The sequence below is a fragment of the Typopeltis vanoorti genome, chromosome 7, assembly GCF_054136105.1.
Source record: "Typopeltis vanoorti isolate ZY-2024b chromosome 7, IOZ_Tvanoo_1.0, whole genome shotgun sequence".
Classification (NCBI taxonomy): domain Eukaryota; kingdom Metazoa; phylum Arthropoda; class Arachnida; order Uropygi; family Thelyphonidae; genus Typopeltis; species Typopeltis vanoorti.
The window spans coordinates 47826241-47852350 of NC_143555.1; the positions used below are offsets into that span (position 1 = coordinate 47826241).

The 26110-nt window shown below is 36.5% G+C and overlaps 1 protein-coding gene across 1 annotated transcript in view; it reads left to right on the forward strand.

Annotated features, from left to right (window-relative positions):
• The window catches only part of LOC150104654 (protein PALS1-like), a 282994-nt gene that overhangs the window by 59784 nt on the left and 197100 nt on the right, over positions 1–26110 (forward strand). The window contains exons 2-3 of the mRNA XM_090395246.1: positions 694–803; positions 3348–3405. Coding sequence (XP_090251372.1) covers positions 694–803; positions 3348–3405 — 168 coding nt within the window. The remainder of the gene's footprint in view (positions 1–693; positions 804–3347; positions 3406–26110) is intronic.

A 26110-nucleotide genomic window follows, 5' to 3' on the forward strand; every position in this document is an offset into this window, starting at 1 on the left:
AAGGTAACTAAAAGTTAAAACACACGAAATGAGAAATTACTCAAAATAGTTAATCTATGCAGTTGGCTAACTGTTCATTAAATTAAATATCCGAATGTAGATTCAATGCAATGCTAAGTTTGAACAATGCCGGATGCTGTCACGTTATGTTGTTCACGTTCGCATTGTCCGAGGTCTGACATGGGTATATTTTCTATCAATGCTGACCAAACTTGGTGTGGAATTAGGTCCTGATTTTTTGTTGCATTGCGTTGGAATTCTAAGCATGTTTGTAGCTTCTTTAAATTTCCTTATGAAACAATTTTTTTCAGTGTAAGATATGTTTGTTTTTTTGCCAGAGTACATTATTATTTGATTGTATTGTATATTATAGGGCTCTTTTTTCCCCCCCTCTGATCGCGACGAAAAATCTGATAGTTATTACGTGACTAATAAATGACTGAAGGTTTCTTTTTATAACGACTGCAGTTTCTACAGAGAGAAGGCTGATAAGTCAGGCACGTTATTTGACTTCAATGCATCCTATGATTCCTTTACTTTTATTAAGTCTGTGGCCAAATATAGAATTTCGCTTTTGCATCAGCTTGCAAAGTTCGCATCTTACGATTCAAATTAGGTGTTGAAGTAATATATATTTTTTATTTAACTCACTCATACTGTTTCTTATTTTCATTTTTTTTCTCTCCTTTCCAGGTTCTCCAGCAGATCGAGCTGATCTGGAGGTTGGAGACGAGATATTAGAGGTGAATGGAAGATCTCTGGAGAACTGCAGGAGGACTGAGGTTATTGCCCATATTCATCATGTGAGCATTCTTAACTCCATTAATTTTTTTTAATTGCAAATTTAAAAAGTATTCACTTTTTTTTTTTTTTAATTTTTAACTCTCTTCTAGTACGATATCGTTAAATAGGATGTGCGATCAGTAAAACTCCAAGTATCATTCTTAATTATTTCAGGAACTTCCCATGACCTAATCCTTTATATGTTATTCGAATTTGTGTAAATACTCAGGACATAGCCGGAAATGATCCCGAAAAACATGATATGGTGAATCGAAACGTCATTTCTTCAACACCAGTCGACAAGTATATTATGTCATAAATGTTATTTGATTCCATTGATACTATTATGTATACCAGCAGATGCATAGAGAATAAGCAACATTCAGAGATTAAAAAATATTTAAATATATAATATATTGTTAATTTCATTTATATCCTTGTGTGCATTAGGTATAATAACTATCACCAGATGGAGGAAAAAATACTGACCATTTACAGTATGCCGTATTATAAATTGATTTGCTTGTATTAGTGGTCGGTAGATGGCAGGACGCGCAGTCGAATTTCGCTGTTCCTTTCTTTGGTTACATAGAGTGATTATACTGAAAGCGAACACGTTTTAATAGTTAGTTTCGGGGGGGGGGGGGGACCTCACTAGGATCCCAATACTGTCGTCAAGATTTCGCTTATCCCTGTACGTTAAAACAAATTAAAATATTTGTTACATAATAATTAAATTACAACGCCTTCCCCACTCCTCTCAGTTTTTGGAGGGTCATAGCCCTTGGTTCTGCGTAAAGTTGGGCGCCATCTCGGATGTGATGCACACTTAAGCACGGAAAGTTTTAGGAAACAGAAGCGTAGCTGAAGGGCCTCCAGAGTTCAGTGTGGAACACCTCCGAGAAGTGGCCGGAGAGGGAGAGACGCGCGTCCAAAAATTGAGAACATGCCTCAAAAAAGTATTGCATAAACGTATTGTAATATATTTGTTTCCATTATTCTGTATGTGAGATTTCGCAAAAGAAAACAAATTAGGTTACAATTAACGCACAAGGAAGTCTATATATTTCCTGATTCTAGAAGTATATGGACTTCCTTGTATATCAAAATGCCATTCTGTATCTTTTAAGTTTAAATTTTTCTTTAAATGTAAACTTTCCGAACAAAACAAAGCATCCTTTCCTAAGATCTGAGTTAACAAACAAAATCCTATTTTGAAATTGGTTAATTTTAGGATTAAAGTAATTGTTCATTACTTGCAGTTCAATTATAATTATTTGATGTATTTAATTTTATGACTCCAGTTAAGTATACCAACTGAATCATTATACTAAGACTAAGCATAGATGCATATTACTTGTATCTAATCTGGAAATGTTTAAGTATAATGTATGTATATTTTCCAAAGAGCAATTTTAAATCTTCTGGTCCAAATTAGTTAACAACATAAAAATATCTTCCTTAACTGCATATTTATATCTTGAGGGCGTGGATATGTAACCACTTCGGAGAGGCAATTTTTCCTTCACATCATTACTTGGAAATGCTACGATTGTTCGGGTTAGCTCCACCCTACAACATTTCGATTCAAGTTGATTTTATCATCGTTTGAGTAATGAATAGCATAGAATGAATAGATTAATAAATAGAAATGTTATTGTCGATATGAATATTTCGAGACAACGTGTTCTTCTATAATTTTTCTATAATACCATAATTCTTTCTATTCTCGATAGATGGCAGAACCTGTCTAGAATACACGAAGTGAATTTTCCCAATTTGTCATGGAGAAATTGGAAACGTTTTTCCAATTCAATGTCTTGCTATCTTGGATATGTCTTTGCTGTCTTATCCAGAGAATCTATGAGGTTTAGTCTAGTGTGTGAGAGATATCAGTGTGGAACTTACAATTTTAGTTGTATTCGTAGGTCTCCAGTGTGCATACACGATCGGGACCTAAGACTACACGCCATAAACCAATTCAATAACACTCAGTTTTAAACTGTTCAAGTTGAAACCATGTAAAGTAACTAGAAGCTCTTTATTTTATACCTTACTCGAAAGTAAACGGATCATCAACCTACATATATACAGCGTGCTGAGCACGCAAGAGTGTAAAATCAGGAATTGCAGCTGAAAGCTCACTTGCACCTCACTTCCTGCGGATCTAAAAGTGCTCTCCGCATGACTAGAGGCGCGAAATCATCGTAAGATTGCCCTTCTGAATATGACAGAGAATCCGTCAAGATAAATGGCATTTTTTTTTTGATTCGTTTGAACTAAAATTTTTTCGAGATAAGTAGTAATAGTTTTCTCTGATATTTTTTATACTTTTCTGTCACAAATGCATTTAATTTCTTTAAGCATAGTCTATATTACATCGATTCCTACTTACGACCCAAATGTCGCAGAACTACACGTAGCCTCTATTAAAGAACTTTGTCGCAATGCGCATGCGCTCTATTCTAGGTTTGCTTGCGGTCGCTTAGTTACCATTATGGCCAATTATCAGTGGGTAAAATGTTCGGAGATTTTTGTAATTGCTTCGATCTGTTTATTTACAGTGTATTCGTTCCCGAACAATATGCTTGCGAGTGAAGAGAAAAACGGGGACTAAGCTCGGTAAGTGATAATAAGTGATTGTATTAATACATTCAATTAAGAAACGTTTAATTTTGTAATTCCTGTGGTTACTTTTGTACAGTGCAGATAAATTTAAAGATGTTGACACGTTATGTACAGTATGCTGTCGCTAAGTGTATGGTTCACTAGCGTTTAAAATATTACTGAACGCGATCTACGTAATCGATATAACATGGTAAGGACGGTTACATATTGAATGAATATAAGAAAGTTAGGTAGATTGATGAATTTACCGATCTCTATTCTTGTAACTACTTTTAGGTGTCAAAATTTCTTTCAAACTAATTGTGGGAGAGGATATTTTTAATTTTAAACTGTTTGGATATCTTCAGGATTATATTCCAAAATCTCTACATAGACTCATAAGGAGATGGTGAGGGTTTTCATCCAACAAAATAGGCAAACCGACACATGCAATTAATCTGTCTTATTTGTCTTCTGGGAACATTATTCAACTATGTAACGAGAAGAGTAATTCTCAGTAAAGATACCCACTCGGGAGCACAAATAGCATTACACTCTCAAAAGTCTGAAACAAAAGCTAATTGGATTCCTATTTTATTATTTTTTTTAATGAACCCATTTTTTTATTTGGGGTGAATATCATCTGCTGTGCTCCTCTAACTGCGCAGCCGTACACATCCGTCATCCTCCAAGCGCAGTCAGCGCAAATATATTTTTTCTGTGTTCTGGTTTGTCTGTGACACACACACACACACACACTGCTCATCAACTAGAAGTCAAAAATGAATAAATAAATAAAAAATAGAGGAAACAGATTTCGACCCTGCTCTGTAAGAAAGAAACATTATGAACCTGATCTGTAGAAATAGCAGGTAACTCTGGGAAACCTTAATGCAAAATTAAAAATAGTTGTGAGGAGGTCCAATAGAAGCAGCAATAATAGAATTATTTTTAATAGATCAGCACAGTGTGATCTTCCCATTTCAGAAAAAAAAAAAAAAAAATCAGTTACAGTAGTGCTTATAAAAGGAGGATTGGGAAGAGACCGGGAGCACGAATGCCGAATTCTCCTTTTCCAAACTACTTAAATGGATGGTAGAGCTGAGTTGCACAATTTCAACATGAAGATGTGGATTTTCCCTATTTTGTGAAAACATTTTCATCCAATGGCAGAAGTGTTGTCAATTGGGCTCATCCATAAATTGTTTAGTTCTATTTCTGGATGTTTAGATGCCTCCCTTTTTTATTTTATAAAGTTTAGCACAACTTCCAGTAATCCCCATCACAAACTTCATGACTCCGTCCTCCGTGCTATTTTAATATCGTAGTTTCGTAATACTTCGTAATACCGATTTAACAGTTATTGTTGAATTTACATGAAGAGTTTTTATAAGCCGTAACCCAAGCCTTTACAGAGATGTTTCCACAATATATTTTAAAGCTTATCTCTCCTGATGTTCGGGTGATTTTTCTCTAAAATTCCATAAATGACATAACAAAGACGAGAGCTTTAGCTGCTCATCCACACTTAATGGATGATGCTGCATTCCTACCGGTGAATTTAGGATTAGCGAGCCTGGTATAGCTGTTATAAGGAATAGGAGATAGCAACTTTATTAGTTCGGAATAGCAAAACTGTTTCTAAAATATTCTGCTTGACATTTACTGTGTTCGAAAGGTCTCTATCTGTTAATGGACATTTAATGATATCGGCATTAACCCTCAATCGCATTGTTCGTTTAATACGGAATATAAATAAAGCGACAAAGAAAAAAAAAAAAAACATGGAAAGTGTGTCGTTTCAAGGTAGTGGGATACTTCAGACAAGCGTAGCAAGTTGTTCTCAATGCTGGAAAAATTAAAATAATTTCAGTAATAAATATTAGAGAGAGATCTTTCCGTCCCGAATTGTAAGCCAAGGACAATTATAGAGTAAATTATCACCGACAACGGGCAGTCACTTTGAACTCTCTGAAGCACATGATATCTAAGGTACGATAGGATTAATCACTTTGTGGGTATAGATCACATGAACATGAAAAAAATAGTATTATAATAGCATAACATGGCTGCTTTTGATGCCACAAGTTATATTATGAATTATAATATCATGCTAATATAGTGTAGGTAATAATTTAAATTACGAAATGAATTACTGACCTTCTTATAATGATTAATAATTCTTTAATATTTTTAGTTTATTCTTAGTGATCTGACCAGATAACGTTTAAAATTTTCAGTCACTAAATACAATATTTTTTTGTGAGAATTCCACCTATGAAAGGTGTTGTATATTACCAGGAGTGTGCTAAAAGTTAGATAATCCAGAAACCTAGCTCCAGAAATCAACCCCCCTCCCATCGCCCAAGTCATTCAGAATTTTAAGAAGTAGAATCGGTTGGTTGATTGTTTTAAAGTTTTGGAATCGTCTGATCAACCAAGGCTATGAGGCCAATGTACGTTTCAGTAAATTGCGTGGTTTCTTCAGGGTTATTTGCCTATTTTGCGAGATGAAAAATCTGAATTTCCGGGGGGGGGGGGAAACTGCCATCTCCGTATTAAGTAGGATTACAGTGGACTCAGCACCGACATGGCGGCTTCCGTACCTCAGTCGGTATAAAAAGATCCCTGGTTTGAACCTCATCTAGAATCCGAAGAACTTTTATCAGGGCTTTTCAATTGAAGGTGAGTTAGCTGGAGGTGGCGGAGTTTTTCCTCCCCAAAAATCTGGATTTTTTTTTTTATCTCGAAGAAACAGGCAAACTAATCCGAAGAACGCATGCGATTTACAGCCATAACAGACAATGTAGATAGGATTAATCGTATCCACCTTAAGGTTTTCTAAGATGTCAAGTTACCTGGTCGTGACAGCCGATTAAGTCTAACACGAAAAGGAAGATCATAATGTTAAAAATAAAAAAATAAAAAAATTAAGTAAAAATTTAAAATCGGTAAAGAATCTGCTGAAAAAATAATACTGGATTCATCTCATCATTTTTACTCTTGCAGAATTAAGTAAAGCTTTCTTTTGATACTAATTTCAGAAAAATAAATGTGGCTTCGAAGCAATACAGATAAATGAATGTCTTACATGTTTATTGAATTTCGCGAAAAAAAGTGTGAAGTGTATGCAGATTTGAAAATTTGCGATAAATTTAACACTCCGTGTCAAGATTCAGATTACATTGTAATAACTGAACAATAAAAATAATTATTCATCTGGTAATGTACATCATGCAATGCCCCTCTAAGCGGTAATGTTACATTACCAGATGAATAATTATTTATTTTTATTGTTCCGTTATTACAGTTTAATTTGGATCTTGACACGAGCTGTTAAATTTATCGCAAATTTTCAAATCTGCATACACTTCACACTTTTTCGCGAAATTCAATAAACATGCAAGACATTCATTTATTTGTATTGCTTCGAAGCCACATGCATTTTGTCTTGTCTCCTTTCATATCCATTTATTCGGATTGTATATAAAGGAACAAATGTGAGAGGGAATTTTTTGAAAAACTAGACTTTTCTGTCAAATAACATATTTTTATATCCTTCCCACCCCTTAATGAGCAGCTTCAGTAGCTCAGTCAGTTTCGAATATGCCTTTGGTTGGAAAACCTAGATAAGAATCCCGTCTAGGATATGAAGTTTTCAGTTGTAGGCGAGCCTGTCTCATGCGTGGGTGTCAGGTGTTTCCTTCCGCAAAACTGGCCAAAAGGACACGCAGTTAGACATAATACACTGGTCTGTCTGACTTACTTTCAACCGTAATGCAAAACCTTACCCTCCCGGGTGTTACAGAACTCCTCCCATCCAGCCCCTCCAGCCAAGAACGTTACGTAAATTATGGCTCTATCCTTCACGCAAAAGAGCGAAGCCAGCATAATTATTATCAAATCATTTTAAAATAAGGGTCATTTCTTGGCACTGAACCTTAAATGTCTTTTCTTTGTGAATTTTTAAAAAATATTAAAATATGAAACAAAATGGAGAAAAACTATATTCGAGGTAACCGAATCTTGTATTATGCATGTTGGTGTAATTACAGTAGTCACTATCAATATGACAGTCTGATTTTCCTCCTCCAGAAGTAAATCAGTCGGTTTCAAGCTGTGGTTGTGGAATTTAAAACATATTTTATAGTTGTATTACATACGAGTTAACTGGCAGAGGATAGGATTTGGTTAATTCGTGGAGTTCGTGCCATGTAATTCTAGATCAGTGATGGCGAACCTATGACACGCGTGTCAGCACTGACACACTTGAGAGTTTCAGGTGACACACCTTGGATGTTGAAAGATATTGATATTTGATGAAAAAACTGTGATAAATCGTGTAAGATCTCTCTCAGTTAAGGCGAAAGTAGGTTTCGGTTCATTGAAAGAATTATATTTTGTAGTTAGCCTATTTCTATTTTATTTTGTAACTAACCTATTAAGGAAGGTTACGGCAGGAAACGAAAATTGGTGAGGAGCAGTTTGGATTTATGCCAGGAAGAGGGACAACGGATGCAATATTTGCGCTAAGGCGATTGATGGAGAAATATAGAGAGATGCAAGTGGATCTGCACATGGTGTTTATAGATCTGGAAAAGGCATACGACAGAGTGGCCAGGCAGGAGGTATGGAGGTATATGAGGAAGAAGGGGTGTCGGAGAAGTACGTGAGGTTGGTGAAGGAGATGTATGAGGGAACAGAAACTCAGGTCAGGTCTAGTGTCGGCATGACAGAAGGGTTCCCTATTGTCGTAGGGCTACACCAAGGGTCAGCTCTGAGCCCCTACCTCTTTGACCTGGTCATGGATGTACTAGTGGAGGATGTCAAGAAGGAGGCACCATGGAGCATACTGTTTGCCGATGACATTGTTCTATGCGAATCATCCCGAGAGAAGCTTGAAAATACCCTGGAAGAGTGGAGAAAGGCATTGGAGGAGAGCGGCATGAGAATTAACCGGGTGAAGACTGAATATATGTCAACGGAGAGTGACGAGGATATTGTCATACGACTCCAGGGTGAAAGGCTAATTTCAGGGAAGAAATTCAAGTACCTTGGGTCGGTTGTCGAGAAGAATAGTGACTTGGATGAGGAAATACAGCACCGAATAACATGCGGTTGGATGAATTGGAGGAAGATGAGCGGGGTCCTGTGCGACAAGAGAGTGAGTTGTAAGAGGAAAGGAAAGCTCTATAAGATGGTGGTGAGGCCGGCGATGCTCCATGGTGCGAAGACGTGGCCTATAACCAAGGCACAGGAGAGAAAGATGGAGGTAGCGGAGATGCGGATGTTGAGATGGATGAGTGGTGTGACAAAGAAGGACAGGATAAGGAATGACTACATCAGAGGGACGGTTAAGGTGGGGCCAATTGGCAAGAAGATACAAGAAAGTAGGCTGAGGTGGTTTGGACATGTTGAGAGGAAGGGTGAGGAGTATGTTGGTAAACGAGTGGAGTATATGGAGTTGGAGGGAAGGAGGAAAAGAGGCAGGCCCAAGCTCAGGTGGAGGGATAAGATGACAGAGGATCTTAGGGAGAAAGGAAAGGATGGAGTCCGAAGGATGCCCTGGACCGGAGAACTTGGAAGAGGAAGGTTAAAGATTGGTGCGCCGACCCCGTTTAACATGGGATAAGGCAGAGTGAAAGAAGAAGTTAGCCTATTTCTATTTTATTTTGTAACTAGCCTATAAACAACGAGCGTTTTAAGTTTACGTTTTCTTTCTTAATCATTATAATTTCTGCATAGTCATATGATATTATAAAAACTTATTATTAATATTATATGATACAAACTTATGAATGCGTGCTTTATATATTATAAACTTAAAGTTTTCATTTGACCTCTGTGTGAAATTCGTTCATGCATGCATTCCAAGTCTCTCGACTGAGTAATACGAGTTCTAAACATATTTAAAACCACTTTAACAGAAAATATAATTCGCAGCATTAAATATTGAATTTATCTGAGTAAATAATGAAAACATTTTTATAATTGCAATAAATTCAGTAAATTTTGTTAAATAATGCAAATAGTAACAACTTACGATGACGTCACAACAAAACCTACTAAATAGCTGCTATTTAGTAGCATGATAGAGAGTAAAACGTAACAAGGTTGCTACGAACGATAATAAATCTGGGAACCCTGCTGAAAGAAGTAGTGGTCGTCTTGCATGGTCTGCCACTTAAGTAATTTGAGTTGCTGGTGTATAATTCATTTCCAGTAATTGTTATTTCTTATTAATTATTACTGTTTAATTACCGCTGTATATAATTATGCTCTTTTTTAATTTGTGAACCCTTTTACAATGGCAGCTAACACTAATAAAAAATTAAAATTACCACAGAAAGGAAGTGGAAGAAATTTCCAAGATGCCTGGACTGAACAATATGGTGTTATTGTTAGAGATGATAAAGTTCTCTGTAAATTGTGTTACGAGCTATCTGTGAGTAGAACTTGGAATGTTAGAAGACATTTTGAAACTAAGCACAAATGGCTCCTAGAAAAAAACTTTTGAAGAACGCAAAGAATACATATCACAACATCTAAACTGCCATAATCACAATCAGGGACTTTAATTAAATTTGTTTCAGGACCTTCAAATTTAGTAGCCGCAAGTTACAGTATTTCACATACTATTGCTGAACATGGGAAACCACTTAGTGATGGTGATTATATTAAAGAAGCTTTGGTAAAGTGTGCACCATTTTTATTTGAGGACTTTCATAATAAGGAAGCTATTGTAAAGCACAAAGAGTTACCATTAAGTAGGAATACTATTAAAGACAGAGTTATATCAATGAATGCTAGTATAGAAAATCAAATACAACAAGACTTGAATTCATGCCATTGTTTTTCCATTTGTCTCAACGAAACTACAGATGCAAGGTATGTTCACGGTGATTTTATGCACGAGGAATTGATAAAGTTAGAAAATTTACCCCAAAACACGACAGGTAAAGACATGCAACTGTGTTGTTAAAGTGTTCCGTGAGAAACAGATTTATCGAAAATATTTTCGATTACAACTGATGGCGCGCCTAATATGGTTGGCCTTAATGTCGGTTTTATCAAACAATTCACAGAATATGTTGGTCATCCCCTGGTTTGTTTCCATTGTATTATGCATCAGGAGACGCTGTGTGCGAAATCAGGCTTAAAGGATTTGGATGATGTGATGAGAATTGTGACAAAGGTAACTAATTTTATTGCTGCCAGGGCTTTAGACAAACGAGAATTTAATTCACTTTTAAGCAAAGTTGAATCAGTGTACAATGGTCTATTAATTTACAATAATATTCGATGGTTGAGTCGTGGCCAAGTACTTGAACGGTTTGTTGAATGTTTAAATGAAATTATATTTAAATAGTGTGTACATTTTAATGCGAAGGGCATGGAGCACAAATTTTCTCAGTTCAACGATTCTGCTTGGCTCAGTAAGCTGATGTTTTCACAGATTTTTCATTGCACCTGAATGAACTTAATATATAATTGCAAGGTTTCGGAAAATCTGTCGATGTTATGTTTGGCACGATCAAGAGCTTTGAGAATAAACTCAAAATATTTCAGTGTGATTTAGAAAGTAACAATTTTAAGTATTTCCCAAGCGTGAAAATTTTTTTTAATGAAACCTGCCGCAAAAATCGTGAACAACATATTCATCAATCTATCAAAGTTCTAAAGTCAGTAACTGAGCAGTTTTCTTCTAGATTTGAGCAATTTCGAATGTTGGAACAAACAATCCAATTCATAAAGTATCCTGATGAAACAGAATTCATGGATCTTAAATTAGATGGCTTTGAGTGGTTGGATTTAAAAGATCTAGAAATGCAACTAGCCGACTTCCAGTGTAATCCTATCTGGAAAAGAAAGTTTATTGCTCTTAGAAATGATTAGAAGAACTTGAGCGGGAACGTCTGCATGATTCCTCGTGTAAATATTCAGACTGTGAAATTCTAAGCGTGTGGAATAGCCTTCCCGAAAACTTTCATGCTCTTAAAATCTTTGCTAAAGCTCTTAACAATTTTGTCTTCTACATACTCTTGTGAAACTCTGTTTTCTGCCTTAAATAATATCAAATTGAAAGGGAGAAATAGATTGAGCAATGATTTGAGCGCTGCCTGTGTAGCATTAAAATGTACACACTATAGCCCTTCTATAAAGAAACTTTCTACCAGCAGTCAGCAACAGAAAAGTCATTAAATGTAATGTAAGTTTGTAATTTCACTTTATTAAATTAATTGAATAATATGAATTCATAGATTTTATATCAGTGTCCTATTAAATAAATAGTTTAATATGATATGTATAAGTCACCATCTATGATTATGTAGTTAAATTTATAATACATGTATGCAAGTGGCACATCAACAACGTCAATATTTAAAAAAAAAAAAAAAAGTTTGACACACCTGGGTAAAAAGGTTCGCCATCACTGTTCTAGATGGATTGTCATCATCCGGTGGAAAACCAATAATAATATTGAAAATAAATTTCGTAAACTTTATTGCTTAATGTAATCTAATCATTTCTTAACGCTGAGCTAATCATAATAGTGTATTTCGTATTTCTTTTTGATACCCTATAGTTGTAATATCTTTAGATTAAACTGAAAGAATATCACTTTTAATGCATTGCAGCTTTTAAAGCAGCAGTGCCGAGCACTGTAAGTAAAGAAATCTTTGAGTGCTGTTGCAAAACTTCCATTTTGTGCGCCTTCGAAAACTGAAGTCGTCGAAGTATTTCTAATTAAGGGCAGACGTTCTGTTTGAAAATGTTTACCACTAATTTGTTGAACACGAAGCGCAAAACTTAAATGAATATACGTTTTTGTGTGTTCTCAAATCCAACTTGCAAAAAAAAAAAAAAGTTTTCTTTCAAAAGCAATTATTGTAAACCCACTCGAGACCTAATTGCCAGCATGCGCGCACAGTTCTCATTTCGTAATTCAGCGGAACGGCTGTTTTTAATGATTCACATCTGTACCCTTAGTAACAACCCCATTACCAATCTAATATCAATGAAGGACTACCCTCCCAAGTCTTATAAACATCTTTCGTTAATTTTCATCTCATTAAGTTGCTGTGAGAGAAAACTAAGTAAGACCATTATAAAATTATATGCGCAAATCCAGAACGTGCAAGCGGATAGAAAAATTCTGCACATATGTAATTTGCAATTAATCTTCTCTTGCATTTATCGTGCTTCTTGTCGGCGACCTTTTATTCTATGAAACCTATCAACATAAACGAAATGTGCCTGCAGACGTAATGACGTCATTGGGTTATCCGATGACGTTCGTAGTTTTATGGCTTCAGTTCAGTAGTGTATATCATACAGCCTGTGATTTTGATGCTGCCTTTTACTAATAAATGCAGTAGTTATACACTAGTTCCATAAGTATTGGGTTACCTGAGCAAAATGCGCACATTATGTTCGGGTGATCCAATACCTTTTTGAGAATATCGATACTCTCGCAAATATAGACATCCATAATGACGCAATTCTAATAACATTGGGATTTTCTAATGTTATTCTAATAACATTAGGTAAATTAGTATCAGCGATGGGTGAGGAATCTTTTTTGAAATGTGTTGAATGAAGCTGTTTATTTAAACATACTTTGATTAGTGATCAGTTAAACATATTTCTGTACTTGCTTGTGATATCTTCAATGCAAAATGTTAATATATATTAACATTTTGCATTGAACAGATGACCTGGAGTGAGTTAGCATACCTACCAGCTGTTGTTGTTTTGAACTCGCCTTCATTTAAAAAGGCCTTATAAAAGTTCTTCGCCTCTTAGACTGGATTTGAACTAGCATTTTTTCCCCCAGTCAGAGGCATCATCTTACCGACTGACCTTCGGAGGTTCAAACCGTACGAAGTCCTTACAGCCTGCATTTCACAATGCTGTACTTAACATACTTTGAAAAAGTGGTATTGAAACACACACACACTGCATACTACTTTGTAGATCTGAATGTTTGACATTACCTGTGGCTTTCAAAGATAGCGTATTTTTATCTTAAAAATAAACCGAGTTCAAGAGATGATGGTAGCAGTGGCGTAGCTTGGGGAGGGGGGGGGGAACAGTCCACCCAGGGTGGCACTTTGAACTTTTGCAGTTAATTCTAAAATACAGTCTCGAGAACTCATTTCCAAATATTATAATACTACTGCGAATTTACCTCATAATTGCTGTAAGTGTTGCTAGCTGTGAGAGGAGTTTTTCTAAATAAAATTTATTAAAAATTACCTACATTACTATGAAATAGACTTCGCCATTGTCATCGACGATTTTGCTAACAGAAAAGCAAGAAAAATAACATTTTAGAATGTTGAAATTAAAGATTTGAGGAATAATTAAAAATAAAGTTTTAATTATTTCCCTATACGTCGTTTTGACTTTTTGTAGTATTTTTGGTGTGTGTTGAGATGGGCGGCAAACTCGGGGATCGCCCTAGCAAAAGCTCTAGCTACGCCACTGGATGGTAGCCTGCAATGCCTCCCCCCCCCCCCCACACACACTCGGAAACAATGTGTAGGAGATGGGGTGGCATTGCAGCTTAAGAGTCATAGCAGTGACTCTTAAGCTAATTACTTTGCTGTTTGCTGAGCACTCATTAAAATTAATTTTGACCTTCTGTTTCGGTTCTAAGTTGAATATTACCGGTCCGCCATTTTTATTCTACGAGAGGAAATAGCCTTCCAAATCTGAAGGAGTAATTTCAATTTAAAAATAAAATAAAAATAGAGCGCTTTGAAAATAGCACTTCAAATATAAGGGTTCGCTTTTCTTCTTACCCGTCTTGAATGATGAAATCTGTAGAGATATCTTTGGAGGAGAACACAATAAGAAAAAAAACGACGCTTTTTTTTTTTGTGCATTTTTTCGCTATATTGCCGAAGGTCCCTTGAGAAATCCAACCTAATATGACGGAGGTCAAGGGGATACTTCTGCAGACACCTTGACAGATTCCATCGTTCCACTGTTATCGACGAAATTCGACCAAATTCCCTCACAACTGCCACAATTGGATCAAATTGAAGAGCAAAGAACTGAAAATGCCACAGACATCGCTGCAGGTCGCCTCGTCCAACAGAGAATAACCAGTTATTTATAGCCTGTTTTATCTATTTCATCAAAAAAATAAGTTATGAATCTTCTTGTCTTCGGTACCAGTCATGTTTTTATAAATGAGATATTTTTTCATGAGATACTAGCTGTAGTAGAACATCATCGGGAGCATTTCACGGTCGAACTGCGGTCAGCGAAACATTTAATGGAAAGGCATTCTGAGATGGAGAGATGAATTTCGCTATTTGCCGTTTTAATTAGATGAAAGTCTAGATTAGGTTGATAGCCAGTCATAGTCCTTTTTGAAGAAAAGCATTCTTCTCTTTTTTGTAAATGTCCTTCCGCAAAATTCAAAATTTCACATCAAGTGCAAGCGATCTTGCAAAATTCAGAATTTAAAGAATATAGTTAATTTTAATATAGTTCTGTCTGTGAAATGAAGGACGACGAGAGGGAGAATAAAATAGGTAATGAAAGGCTTCAACCTTTTTGATTCTTCGCTAACAATATCTGTCTTGCTTATAAATCAGTCTCCAGATCATTGAAAAAAAATAATAATAAATTTCTAAAGAGACTAGCAAAAATTCGCTATGTTATTAACCTTGGCAGAAAGTCACAAATATTTCCTTTAAAAAAAAAAAAAATGGCTCTCTCGAAAGTCGAGACAGCTGGAACACGTCCAGTCACGAGATCTATCAAAGTTTCTCGGAAACGAAACTCCGATACACTTAGTTGTTGCTATGGTGATAACATGAGGTCGTAAACCTTTTCTACTTATTAGTGAAAGTGACAATAGTTTTTTTTTTTATTATTATTTATTTACTTTTTTTTTTCTCACTCTCTTTACCAATCGATTGTTCTGCGAAAAGTTTTCCCAAGAACTGAAATCTTCTAGGATGTCATTATTGGTTTCTTGGGAATTGGCGTGCAGAAACATCTCGTTAATAAAGTTAATTGATTTATTTTTCGTTTTCGGGTACCAGCACTCAGATTGCTTATTAGCAATGCACACAGACTGGAATTATAGCAATAACCACATTATCGGCGGGAGGCATGCCTCATTACCAACGACAAACAGGGCAAAATCTCCATATGAATCTGTCTGACAGCAGTGAGTACGTATAAAAGATGAGAGCAAAGGAACCACTTGTCGGTCCGAAGTTCCTTTCTGTCGAATAGTTACCCGATACCTTGGTGTCACCTCTGGGTCACTGTAAACTTTGCTTTTGGAAACGGGATGGGCTATTAAAGACACGTGATGTACTCTGCACTCGTGGTAACATTCTACCATTCGCCGAACAAGCGTGTAAGGGTCAGGACAGTTCAAACGGTCATTCATCCAACGATTGCCTTACCAACCGTCACTCTGAATAGCAGCAAGTTTTCACGCGCGCGGAAACACTTCCGTTGCTATGGAGAACTTGATCTGTGTGGGACACATTCCATGGTTCACGCAATGCTCTCTTCCTCATCCAGGGGAAGAAAGTAGGGGTGAGAGAATTGGAAACAACGTGCACCGTTACGCTGAACGCCACGTTTGATATAATTCTACTGAAATGATTGGGCAGATTATTTCTGCGTCAAAACAAAACCAGAAACTAGCTCAGGAGAGTAGGAGAAAGCTGATCGGTGTCATGCCCAGATAATGTTGGGGTTGACACGTGTCTAGAGCCATGACTATGCTGTATTGTTTTATATCGTGGAATAGGGTTGAACATTGTTCTGCCTTTGCAACATCCCCCAATACAGTGGCAGATTTTCGAATAGGTAAAGAGTGTCTCATTTGGAATCCAGCTCGAAATAATGAATGCCCTCAGTGCAATTATTATAATAAAATATTTAACATTTCTTTCCACTTCCGGCTAGGATCAGTGCGATTATTATCCACGGTTGTTTTATATAAAAATATTAAGTAAATATTAGGAATTATATTTCATTTGGGATGCTACAGGCTCCTATAAAGTATATGACAAAGCGTAAAATAAATGACTGTAGCTCTACAAACTGGCTAGGTAGGAATCGTAGTAATACTGTTAGTTGGATATAACGGCCGTGAGGCCCATGCAGACAGGTAAGGCATGAAACCAGTATAAAGTTATTGGTTAATAATGCATTGTTATGTGTCAGTTGCGTGCGTTCTCCAGGCCTGTTTTCCTAGTTGAGGGACGAAAAGCCCGGGTTTCCGGGAAGGAAAATCCCTGTAACCGCCGCATGAGACCAGCCAACCTTCAGTTGTTAAAGCTCTTCGGGTTCCTAGACGGGATTGGAATCCAGGTCTTGTTAACCAAAGGGCATCGTCGAGACCGACTGAGCCACAGAGACATAGGAATACTGTACTTAGTGGTTTAAGTGGAAGTTAGATATATTCGTAGAGAACTTGTAAGATCACAAATGAAATACATTACACTTATTTATGCCAACATGACATGTTCACTCTGTTATAAAATGTTGGAATTTAACAGTTCAGAAATGCTTCTGAAAACCATATTGAAGATTACATTTTAAAAAAAAAATGGAGTTTAAGTATGGTTTTCCGGGACTTTATCTTGGCTCTTCATAATTCAGATTAAAAAAAAAAAAAAAAAGAAGTTTAATAAGAGTAAATAAATTAACTTAACTGAGGTGAGAATAAAAAAATGCTATGCGGGCGATCAACAGGGTAAGGAATTTTTATTCTTTCCTGGGAGCACGAACGTCGGTGTTCGTGTGATAATTTTCTAATAAGCATGGGATGTTTCACAATATAGTTCCATGATTTTTTTCTAACAGTGATTATTAAATATTATATCACTTCTTACATTCTAGTGTTGAATATTGTCCCGGAAAAAAAAATTATTCCGGGACTCGATTTGTCTCTCGACTTTCCTACTATGATTTCTCTAGTACATGTAGAATAACAGTTTATTTGACATGATTTTATATTTATGCTAATTACGCTCAGTAGTAGAGCCACCGTAGTTCAATCGGTTTCGACGAAGCCCTTCGGTTGGAAAGACCTAGGTTCGAATCCCGTCTAGGACATGAAGAACCTTTTATCAGGACTTTTCAATTAAAGATAAGTTAGCGGGTCTCATATACGGAGGTAGATAGTTTCTTCTTCCGGAAACTATAGTTTTTATCCCCTCAAAAGAGGCAAATCGACCCGACGAACACGCATCATCTATAGGTATAAAATATGCAGCAGGGGAGTGGAAAGCCGGCTACATTAATTGCCTAAAACCTCTAATTAAGGGACACAACCTGTCTCGGATGGACGAAAACTAGATGGTTGCTCTCAGCAGTAAAGTTGTTTTGATGGCGTTTTTTGCTTTTATTGAAATAATATTTGCCACATTTTTCGTACATATCAGTGACGAATTGTGCAGAATATATAACTAATGTAATATTTAGTGAGCCTTGTGGGGAGGGGAGTTGGAATTTTTTTTTAGGAGATATTAATGATAAATGATCTGAAAGACCAGCAACGAGTTTTAACGAGTTTTAAAAGATCTCATATCAATAGAGAAACTGTAAAATTGTTTAACTGGAAAAGTGGGTCTGAAGAAAGCAAAATTAGTTCCAAAAAATCTTTCTAAACTAAAGCTCGCAAAAAAGAATACTGAAGGGATCTTCAGTCCACAGAAGATATGCAGAAAATTAAGAGTCTGACAGACAGGGTCTGATATTTAAGGTTATCATGAACCATACGCTATAATTTTTCAGAGACCTCCCTATACCTCAGTAAATTTTAGATTATCTACACTGAGACAGAGACCCTCTTGTAATGTGAAACCATGAGCTGAAGCTTGTCTATATTATGTATAAATCCATCCCTGCTGACAAAACATAATTTCTATCAGGGTTTCACTGCTTACTACACTGAAGATTGTCTTTTAAGTTGGAGATATAATGGGAATGCAGCTAAGGCTATGAGACCAGGTAGTATGGCTGTTTAATTGCATGCGGTCTTCGGATTGGATTGCCTGTTTATGAAAAAACTTTAGTTCCGGGGTAAAACACTGCCACCTCTGCACGAAACCTGTTAACCCATTTTCAGTTGAAAAGACCTGAAGGTTCTTGGCCTCTCAGACAAGACTCGAACTCGATTTTTTTTTCCTCCAACCAGAGAGCATCGTCGATATCAGCCGAACTGTATAAGCTCGGAAGGTACAGCAGAATGTGTACAAAAATAATTGTACGTATGACAACCTTGGGGGAAAAAAAGTATTGAGATCTGACTATCGAAAATGCATTTAGAGCTTGGAGCTTCTCTGAAATATCTTTGAAAGTTTTCTGAAGGGGGGAGTCGCACGGAGTTATATCTTCATTATATAATTACCGAGAGTATCACGTGATAATAATAAACTACATTTTTATTATTAACCGTAGACAGATGCAGCATATATTGTCATATCTCCATTTCCCCGAGGGCACAGAGGTCCGACATACGTCAGTTTACAGGCCAAAGTTAACCCTGTGAGAACGGCCAGTCCTTAGCAGAGTGCCAACAGCATCGAACGATTGAAGATGCAGCATATATGGTATCGTTTAAGTGTCATAAACGAGATGCAGAGGAGCCTTCATTCTGTTACATAATCTTTCATTAAATCATAAATTATATCATGCGTTTGTTCTTCAATGGTGGCAAGAAAGAAACGAATGTTTATTAATTTATTATTATATTGTTCAGAAAAAAAAAAATGTGTGCCATTGTTGAACACGGATACTAAGCGCGCCTCTACCTCTTTTGGAAATCTACCACTCAATTATTAAGGTTCTAGTAAATCAAGAAAAGTATTTTATATGCAAAACCTTTCATCGAGAAGCAGTAAAAAAACCTTTCATCGAGGTCTTTTTATTGCTTCAGTGTCTACTAGAGCATTAATTTTCAAAGAAATACGGCGATTATTTTTTCTTCCTTGATAATTAAACTTTGACACTTGCTCTTGTTACATGTCAGTCAGAGTTGCCCCAATTATTTGCCGTTTTCTTCTTCGTTGAGATCAGAACGTTTTTAAATGTCACTTGTCACTTTAAAAGTAGGCTGTTTCACTCAGAGTTGAGTTCGAAACTTTTTTTTTTCCTAGTAAGAAACAATTTAAAAAAAAAGTTTTGAACTAAATTTTTCAGATCCAGAAGTGGTGCCAATATGCAGGATTTTGGTTGGTTAAAATTTTGACAGCAGTATTAATACTGTGAGTCTATTTTTGCGGAATGAAAAAACCCAAGTTTTCCAGGAGAAAGAGGGGGGGGGAACTGTCCCCATCGTATGAGGCTATTCAACTCGTTCTAGATTCGAACCTAAGTCATTCTGATGCTTCAGGAATGTTTATCCTGGAGATCATATAGCTACTCCTTTCCACCAACATTCATTGAGATTAACGCGTTGATTATCACCCTATTAAACAGTACATTACATTTACTTTTAGCTAACCACGTTCTTTCTATCTAACAAGCCATTGATCATAAGGTCCAAAATTAGCGATATTGGAGAGAGAGAGGGGGTGAGAGATGCGTTGATGGGAGCATTTAATACATCTTTTGTTCTGTGAAAGTTTGAAATTGGATTTTCGCATGACCGCAATTTAACTATAAAGATCTTTTCAAATACTTCACATTACTAATCATTATCGACATTTTTTAATATTATTTAATATTACATACTTTGTTGATTATACTAAATCATGGGCTCTTCAGAAATGCAGCCAATATAAATATTCATAAGAACTTCTTGCTTCTCTCTCTCTCAAACTAAAGGTGAATTATCCGGTTCGTGCGGAGCTGGTGGGGGTTTTTCTTTTTCCTCTTGTAACAGGCTCAGTTGCTTCAGTGTAATAAAAAAAAAAAAAAAAAAAAAAAAAAAAAAAAAATCAGTTATCTTCATGGAGAAAGTTTTACTTAAGATTGATCTATGTTGGAATTTGGATCCCGTTGTTTTAAAGTGTTTACTTATTTCTTGTCAGTTTTTGAAATTTGATTTTTTTAGCAGTAATTATTGTTCAATTAACTTTCGATGCGTACTTAACTCGATTATGAAAAATTGGAAAGTACCCACGTGGATTGCTGTTCATGTGACGACATTCTTTTCTCGGCATACAGAAATAAAAATAGTAATAAAATGTGCTTGTTGCTTAGCTGGGTCAAGTCAAAGTGTGTATAAAGTGAGAAGGCCGAATTGGTCTTAGAAATGTTCTCCATTTATTAATACTCTCAAAACGAAAATTTACACCGCACACAAAAGATGCATCAAGGTTTTAGCTCTACCAGTGGCCTAAGAGCCCCCCCCCCCCCCCAAAAAAAAGAACAAGGAAAAAACACGAGAAAATTTTACAAAAATCTTTTCCTAATTAAAATTCATATTTTTATTTATGTTGTGTCGTGTCGTGTCTTCTATTTCTATACTACTTATGAATTAGCGGTCACATAATGTGTGAATATCCTATAGCTCTCGGGAATCACGGCCGTTGTGAACGCAAGGCGAACGAAGTAATGCTCGGGCTGACCGAGCGCTACTTCGTTTGCCCCCATGAGTATTGTATTGGCGATCACTGTAGATGCTCAATCATAGGTCGTATGCAATGTATAGTGTGTTCTCAAATCGTCTACTCAACTCTCCCCCCCAAGATTAAATCCTGAGTGCGCCACTGGCTTCTACAGTTTCTGCTTAATCTAACACAACCCCATCTTGCCGACCATTACCCGTAGAGGTGTGGGTTTAAAATGTGAAACACGCCAGTAATGTTGGCTTGTTGTAATTTGTAATGGTGGGATGATTTAATGTCTCGTTAGCTTGACGGTGTTCAGTAATGAACCTCGGACTCGGTATTTAATTGGGCACGTGCCAAGATGATTATACGAATGCTACACTGTCTTAATCAATGAATCCTTAGAGATCCTCTGTCTTAACAATATTATTTTGCAACTGCAAATACTATATCTGCATAGGAATTCTGCGATGACTCTCTGGTAAACTAAATTTCCAGACTGTATTTGTATTCTACAGATTATGGGTATATCTCATTTGATATACCCATTCCAGCTTCCGTTGCATATTTCTCACATTTTATAATGTTGGTAAGTAAATCAGTGCTTGTAAAATCATCTTTCCACAAAATTTTTATCTAGAAAATTAATATTTGTATTCGACATTGAGTTTTATCTATTTTTAAAGGGAAAAAAAGTATTTGTATTAATGAACAACTTTTTGCGCATTTTAACTAAATAATATTAGCAATAAAACGTGGTTGGAAATTATTTCGTTCTAACACAAGATGGCGGTAGCGAACGTCATTGCCTGAAAAGGAAAAGATCTAAAGTGTTTACACAATGTTGCGGATAGCGTTCCATCAGCGTCTCCGCTTCCTAGTGGAGGGCAGTTTTAGCATCTCTTTTGATAAGTGAGAAGAACCTGCGGAAGTGCAAGACTAAGTCAGTTCAACAGCACAGTGGGGTGTTATTTTTGTCCATGCCATGTCATCGCTTGTTTCCCATCTGGAATTCTCTTCCTAAGGGGAAAAAATGGGGAAAAGGGAACTTGACTTCACTTGGAAGTGACACTTCGTTGTATCTATGTGATCTTTGTGCTCTTTATGCTTTGTTACCTTGGCAACTGGGTACGAGGAGAGGATGATAGGAAGTAAACGCTTCTGAACTTAGTGAATTGAGGATATTTTTGTCCATGAATAGTCGTCTCTGTGTAGGACCCTTACGAGGGTGTACCGTCGATTCCGGTTTCATCGTACACGTAGAAAACATTTTTGCGTTTCTTGAATTTGTCACCCACTCTAGTTCTGATGAACTTATTGTAAACTGTTTCCGTGCTGATGTGAAACGAGTGTATAATTTTATTCAGTTGTAATTCGAAGTATCATTTTGAAGTCTGCCTACTATGCTGCTTGCATATTTTGCACGATAGGCTGTAATACGCGTTTCCTTTTATTAATAAATAAGCAAAATGATTCACGAACAGCGCTTATACAATAATTGCAACATTCCATTGTTGACCATTCTCTAATTCTGCTGTTACACACGTGTACTCTTAATTGTGTCACTGACTCAGATGACACGCAGTACAAATAACAATACATAGTTTTAAAGCTAAAGAATTTTTTAAATGTGTTTTGTCATGCTCAGCTAAGCACAAATAAGAATTCTTGTGTGTTTGTGTACGCGCGCGTCTCCTTTTCCCAGTTTTAATCACTTTTCCATGTCTCAGCACACTGTTTATACTCTTCACTATTCACTCACCGGTTTAAACGCATTTCTGGACGATGTTATGTATTTGGAACTTGCATATCTTTCCAGTGAACAAAATTCCTTTGTCAGAATATTGCTCACGATAATGCTGGCCGAGAGTTCAACGATTGAGGAAAAAAATTCACTTACCCATTTCATGATCGCGTTTGATATTTAGCTTAAATGAATTCCGATCGAGAAGGATAGCCTGAAGTTCGCACGAGGCAATTCGCTTATTTCCCCTCCCCTCCCACCCGCTGACTTCCTTCCCCAACAGATGGTAGGTAGGGAAACTGGAAGGTAACAGATACAGGTCTCTTCCTACTGTTCGGGTCGTATAGATTGTCTAACTGTCCCCAATTTCTTCCCTTATAGGCGACCTACAGACACCGATATATCAACAATCCCAGGTGCATTACGAAATGCTTTTTTGTGTTTCCTGTTAACCTGTTAGAACAATAGAACGGCTACTTCGGTTCGCAATAGAACTAAAATTGTTGAGGGAATATTTCATAATGGACCAGCCCATTTAATAACTATTTAAAACCCACTTAATGGTTAAGAAACTTTGTAATATAAACTTCATCCAAGTTATGATACAAGAGATTTTACAAAATAAAGAAACATGTACAAAATACCATATGAAAGCCTGAGCAGTTACTTTTCATTTTTTCTTCATTTAAGATGTGATTATTTTACTGTTGCTTTCTGTGATGCTAATTATGCTATTTTATTGACACCCAAATGTTTTGAAGCAAAACGAGAAAGTAATGCCTTGTTAATGTTGATGACGTGCATTTTTCTTTGACATCCAACTAGTTTACGACATAGAGAATAATAACATTAATAAATGTCTCTCTCTCTCTGTGTGTCTGTCTAGAGGCGAGATTTCCTAACTTGGTTCTGTTTTCCAGTGATCCACTCCACCCACTTTCACAACTAGGATTATAGACTCCTGAATTCAGGTGTCCGATATAAAGGATTAACTCATCTTCTTGTAACTATTTGCTAGCAGTTCATTTATCCTTCTCACTGCTACTCTGACAAGCAAATCCTTGGATCACGTGTCATTCCAGTGTGCAAATTATTGATATGTCAACATGACACACAACTACCTACAGTGTCGCTTTCTTATCTTTGATAAAGCTGAAACTGTTCTGTTTCGTCACCGTTAATACTTGAAGGATTCTATTGATAACTCTTAGATTATTTGCGTAGAATTGAATGATAGAGTAAAGATTAATAAAGCTTAAAATTAAATATTGCTGTAATTGACCTCACTGTTTAAAAGCAATCCTCTTCATATTTTCTTTTTTTTTTTTTTTACCTCATGCAACAAACAAATCTTAACTTTACATTTCACAATGTGTTCAGGTATGAATAAGTTAAGTAATTGGTGTTTAACCCAGAAGTATATCTGAGGAGAAAACTTATCTAGTACTTAAATTACATATTAAAATTAAAAATAGACAGCTTGCATCTCAGCCAGCCTGGACGGACGGACACACACACACAAAAAAAAAAAAAAAAAAAAAAAAAAACCGTCGAAATGCAGATCTCATGGTGAAGTCTCCGTTGCACATTGCGAAGAACATCTTGGGATTCAAATCTCACAGTTAGTTAGAGAGCGGATGTGCTAATCACTAGGCCAACCTGTTTGGCAGTTTGGAAAACTCTGGTTTGAATTCTTCAGAAATGCGATTTACATTTTCTCTTAAGCCAATTTACGAGCTGATGGGACTCCTGGTAATTCACTACGTGGAAAATTTTAATCTGGACCTTGCATTCCAGATTAACAAATTAAATAACTTTTAGTAAATGATTTATGTTAATACTATACTAAACCTATAGTTAAACCACAGGTTTAACTGATAAGTATGGTATTTAGTATAACAGAAGAATTGCATCCTCGACGCTCGCGTAATGCACTAATAGGCCAGGTTCTGTTTTTTTTTTTTTTTTTTTTTTTTTTTCCTGCATATTTCGCACTGAAATGCAGCCTTCAGCTCATGTCGTTTATTCATTTTGTGACGTATTTCACGTAAGAAAATAAATAAATACAGTTATCGGATAGATGACACCAGAAACAGCAATAGAAATATGCGCCATGTCCTGGAAACGTAATGTGGCACGCTTGCGAGAATATTTATTTTTTATGAATATTTTTAAAATTAAAATAACCATCAAAATTTTGTAGCTAAAAAAATCATATTAAAAGAGGCATCAAAATGTCATCGAATCTGACGTCTTGTTATTTTTATTTACACTGTTAAATGAGATGAGTGGTTTTGAAAAGTCGGGCACTTAAAACCAGAAGCCAATACTGTGACTAGAGGATTCCAGAAAGTTGACATTTCAGATAAAATGGATTGCACCGAAGATGATCTGAGATTTAACCGTCTTAATAACGACGTTGAAGATAACTGATAACGTGCAAGATTGCAATACAAAACTGTGGATATTAGAAGAGCTGACACGATTAATACCTCGCTGAGGTTTTGAGTATGTGTCATTGATTCTGAGTAAGTCGGCCTGCGTTGTTAACGTACCCCTCTCCAACCGACAGGTTGTGAGTTCCAATCCTGTCTTGTGCATGGATGTTTGTAATCTTTAGGTGAGAGATGAATTTAATCTCCCGGCGTGAAACGACTTGCTCCGTTTATTGGAGATCTGAAATGGCTTGTAAAAAGTTTTTTTTTTTTATGTGCGTGTAGAGCAGAGTTTCCGGATTATATAAAAAAATAACATCTCTAGTCCACTCATGGTACTAATGTACTATAGATTTAATAAGACCTTTCGTGGGTGAGAATTATATGTATGTTGTTTCGCAGTACCCGTTGACCTTATAACACACTAATATCGCTAATGATGATAACATCATTAGAGATGTTATATCGGCCCATAATTGTTAGAAACTTCGGCGGAGCTCCATTAATAAATCCATTAGTGATATTTCTTGTTTTTCCTTGTTAATTCCTCAGAGGCAGCTGTGGAAGATCACGAAAGAAGACATTCAAACCTTCCCATCGGATCTTCCTTGCTTTTGAGGATTCCCACTTTTCGGTCTTATCTCCCCACCTAACTGATTGACGAGTCGCAGCTCACTTCGTGGAGGCGCCGAGAGACAGTGTGACCCCAGTTCACCCTTAACGGAATGTAACGCTAACCAGGAATACCTATACGGTCGGTTTCGTTTATCTTCGCCCCTTTCGATCACACGCGGCTCCCCCACCTCCTTATCGAGTGTCAAGCTTGAAGTATCAGTTGAGGGGAAGGACGTACTGAGGAAGAGGGTCAGTGGAACGCACGTTGATAAATTAGCACTGCAAATGGCAGAGTGGCATAAGTTTCGTAGGATGGGTGGTGGGTTGCGAGCTTCGGGGACGGTCGGTTAAGATAAATCGTTGGAGTGTAATCGAGAAGT